We start from the raw sequence: 4,415 nt of genomic DNA on the forward strand, positions 1-4,415 counted from the left end.
GAGTCTCTCATCTTCAATATAGATCAAATAATATCATTCGAATATATATCTATTTTGGATACTTGATTTGAAAATTACATAATAATACGAAGTGAACGGTACTAGTTTTTTTGAAATATATTGTAATTTTGCGAGGATTTTTGTATGTCAGAAACATCTAAATAAAGTAGAAATAGGGGTCTTGAAAGAAAACGAAGAAGTAAGCAGTTTACTTTCTCCGTGAGTTGATTTTTGCGTGTATGTATGTTGGTCACTTATTAGTTATTATCTGTAGAGTCCCATAGTGCGTAGATTAAAAATTAGGAAGAGAGAAGGAGAAGGAAGAAAAGGAATAATGATATTTGAAGCACTCACTGAGCAGCATTTCATACATTATTATTTTGTAAGACACGTACTGTAGTACTACAAGGACTATACAGCAGCTAGGGAGAATAGAGAGAGAAAAGGGAAAAGAAATGATGCTATCATCGGTGAATGGCGTCGTTTTTCTCGGTTTCTTAGCAGCATGGTGTTACGTGGTTGCTAGCGCCCTCTGCTGATAGTTACGAAGGAAAAGAAGAAGCAGCGGTGTTTGGTTGCCTGAGCTGCGGGCTAGCTCTTTCTTCTTCTCTTCTCTTTCCAACGTTTTTTTTCTCTTTCTTTCTCTCTCCTTCCCTTGCTAGTTAAGCATGAATTTAATAATTTTTCCCACTCCTGTTCGAGAGTAGCGACGACAACTTCGTAGACAGGCACAACAACGACGACGACAACTACTGTTGTAGGGATAATATTCAATAAATATATTCCTGGTTGCAGATATTTGATCCTGAATTCACACATCGAGGAAAATGGGTCGAAAGCGAAAGGTGGAAGAGGAAGAGGAGAAGGTTCTGAAGCGGGAGAAAGAGGAAGAAGAGGTTGATGTGGCTAAGGGTAAAGGAGGCTCGAGCAAGAAGAAGAAGAAGAGTAAGGACAAGGAAGGTAAGTGTGGACTATTTCTGTACTCTGAGGGGGATTCCTATTGATAATGTTGGTTTTGCATTGTAGCCGTGGTGGAAGAGCCGCCCTCACCACCCAAAAAGAGCAAAACTCCCCGAAAAAGCTCTTGCAAAGTTCTCAAGACTGAAATGAATGAGGAATCCGAAGCGACTCAAGTAGCCAAGAAGGGTGTTTCACCCACAAAGCCAACCAAACTCAAGTCTCTTCCTATTCCCAAAGAAGAAGAGGAGAATGAGGGGGAAGAAGAGGGGAATGATGGGAATGAGGAGGAAGAAGAGGAAGTGGTGGTCCCTCCTGACGTGGACCCAGAAAATCTACCTCCAGTAGATGTTCTCTATAAACTCCTGGAACGCATGGAATCCCATCTTCCCAAGGAAGATAAAGTCAAATATGACTCTCAAGTTCGTAAACTGGACTGGGAAAAGATTGCTTTTGAGGGCTTATCTGCCTCGCAGTGTCAAATGACTTGGATGTATATTCAGGAAAGGATACGGAGATTCAGAGTTCTAAGTGAAATGATCCCGGACGCTCGGGAATGGATTCAACATCCATGGACCAATTTCTACAAGTCTCGTACTTTTAATCGTCACCCGGATATGCCCAAAAAACCACTAAGTGTATACATGTTCTATTACTCTCAACAAATGAATAAAATTCTTAAAAAAAATTCCGAGCTTTCCATGCCTGAAGTTGCCAAAATATGCTCTGAGCAATATGCGCAGCTCTCTGAGGAAAAGAAATTGAAATACAGGGAAAAGTGCGACGAAATGAAGTTAGAGTATAATAAGAAATTGGAGGATTTCTATAAATTTCATCCTGAGATGGCTCCGTCAGCTAAGGGTAAGAAGGCAAAACCACCACAGCCTATACATTCTGAACAAGTGAACATTCAACACCCTCAACAGACGCAACCTCAATCCACTTATGTTATGACTTCTCAACCTGTTCTTACAATCCCTACTGCGCCCATGACTTCTACACCTAATAACATCGTTTATGATCCGAAATACTTGCCAAAATATGATAGACCCATTTATCCTGGTGCTCCTGAAAGACCCTTCAAACCATTTGATTTATTCTTTAAAAAAGAACTAGAGACCTGTGGCTCTGATCCATCATTTGATCGACAAGTTTTTGCCCAAAAGTGCCGGAAAGAATGGAAGGAAATGAAATGTAAGAAAAAAGCAAAATGGATTAAAACTGCCTTTGAAAACTACAGGAAATATGAAGCAGAGTTAAGGGAATTCATGGAACAAAACCCAGGATATGTTCCGCCTACAACTACTCACAAAAACTTTCTCACAATAGAAGATCAAAAAATTCTTGATAGATCCATGGGCCGCCCGGAAAAACCCTCATCAAGTGCTTATTCTCTCTTTTCTAAAGAAATGTTAAACAACAATGACATTAAGAAATATCCCTCCAAAGAAAGGATGGCACACATATCTGAACTCTGGAAAACACTCCCTGAAACAAAGAAAGAGAGGTAGACTATCTTACATTATCTAGTCATTACTTTACTCCGTATTTTGTTTTTCTAATTTTCCTTTATAGCTATCAATCTGAAGTTAATGAAGCCATGGGAATTTATCGCCAAATGTACGAGGATTGGTTCAATGGACTAAATGATGACGAAAGAAAGGCCGAGTCGGATCGCAATAACTCCAAATCAATAGAAAGGCAGCAATAAAGGAGAAAAACAATCCTCCCCAAGTCATACAGATTCAAGCTCCAAATCAATACATAACGCTACAAACTCAGCCTCAAATGACTAATGTGGCTCTTCCAACAGCTCCTGTTATGCATGCTGCAAATGCGCCCCAAACTCCTCTTATCATGGTTCCAAAACAAGTTGATATGTTCGATGTAATTAAAGACGATATTCTTAAAAGGGAGCCTATTGAACCTGCCAAGTCCAGGAAGCAGTTGTTTATTGCTGAATGGCTTCTATCTCATAAGAAGAAGCGTGTTTCTGATGCTAAAAAAGTGTGGAGATCTATGGGTAAGAAAGAAAAGCGGAAAGCGCAAGCGAAACTCGATCCTCAAAGACAAAAATATATAGATGATTACACGGTTTTTGTTCGAGGATTAAGCAAGCAAGAGTTGGAAATCTATACAGAACTCAAACAGAAGCGGGATGAAGAAGAAGAAGCTAGACTAGATTCAGACGAGTCAGATTCTAGTGATTCAGAATTGAGTAGTGAATCGGATTAAATCCTGTATTTTATATATTGTATATATCTTATACATGATCTTTCTTTTTAGAGCTTATAGAAGTAAAACTAATTTCATTATTGGTTTATTATTAATAATCAAAGGATATCTCTCATAGTCCCTTTTTATAATTGATATATCTTAAAATGTATTTGCTCGGGAAATGAGTAAGCAATATGCCATAATCAAGGTTTTTTGTTGGGGCCTGATTGAAGTGACTATGGATGACTCATCATTAATAGGCTGATAAATATTACATCTGACCCTCTGTGTTACGACACTGCTACTCATTTAAAAAAAAATATACCGTTGTACGCTATCCTATTAACACTTTGAACCTACACTAACACATATTATTATTCAATTAGGGACGACTAAGTCAATATTTTTTATGAAAATACAAAAAATTGTTGGTATGTTTTATCAGTACCAATCTGCTCTTTGATATCTATATATAATAAATATTTATGTAACGTATATTTTATTTCCTTCCATTGATCCATATTTATATCAATTATTGTATAAATTGTAAATAACTTTCCTTAAAGTCGAATATAGAAATTGAGACTCTCATATATAATTATGAAAAGTAAATCTTGAGGTCTTATAAATTCACTCATGGGCTTCGTTCAATATTTTTTGCAGTAAGATAATAAAAACAGATAAGAGCCTTTGTCTCCTGCTGTGATAAGTATGTATTCATGTATATTTACCCCACTGAACGCTGCTGTTAATTTCCTAATAGCTTGAACATTTTCCTAATATATTAAATTATTATAGTGACTTGGACCATTTCCTTCTTTGTAATTGGCAAATTTATTATTAATTGACCTTATAGCTTCTTATTAAATCACGTATATTTTATTAAAGATTCGTCAAATAAGGATAAAAAATTGATATTATTACAGGTATACTAATGCATCATAATTTGCCTTTTGTATGTATCGGAATCGGCTATATAATACTGATTCCACCGATACCTTCGCATAATAATTTACATGTATAATATGACTTATTTGAGCTCATTTTTGGAGACAAAATTACAGTTACAAATCAATAAAATGGTTCACTGTAAAATGATAGTGGGTAATATCATTGTAAGCAATACTATTGTGAGTAAATTCATCGCAAGTCAATATTATTGTGAGCAATTTCGATGCAATGTATTATTAATATTATATTCGGACGATAAAACTATTGAATGATGAAGGGTTGAACCCTTC

At 36.4% G+C, this 4,415-nt stretch overlaps 1 protein-coding gene across 1 annotated transcript; it reads left to right on the forward strand.

Moving 5' to 3' along the window:
* The first annotated feature begins 371 nt into the window (after positions 1-371).
* On the forward strand, positions 372-3,786 carry LOC121124843 (uncharacterized). The gene is given in 4 exon segments (XM_071891112.1): positions 372-960; positions 1,027-2,464; positions 2,533-2,670; positions 2,673-3,786. Coding segments are annotated over 4 exon segments (2,229 nt in total). The 5' UTR covers positions 372-827; the 3' UTR covers positions 3,193-3,786.
* The last annotated feature ends 629 nt before the right edge of the window (positions 3,787-4,415 follow it).

Source organism: Lepeophtheirus salmonis, chromosome 9, assembly GCF_016086655.4.
Source record: "Lepeophtheirus salmonis chromosome 9, UVic_Lsal_1.4, whole genome shotgun sequence".
Lineage (NCBI taxonomy): Eukaryota > Metazoa > Arthropoda > Copepoda > Siphonostomatoida > Caligidae > Lepeophtheirus > Lepeophtheirus salmonis.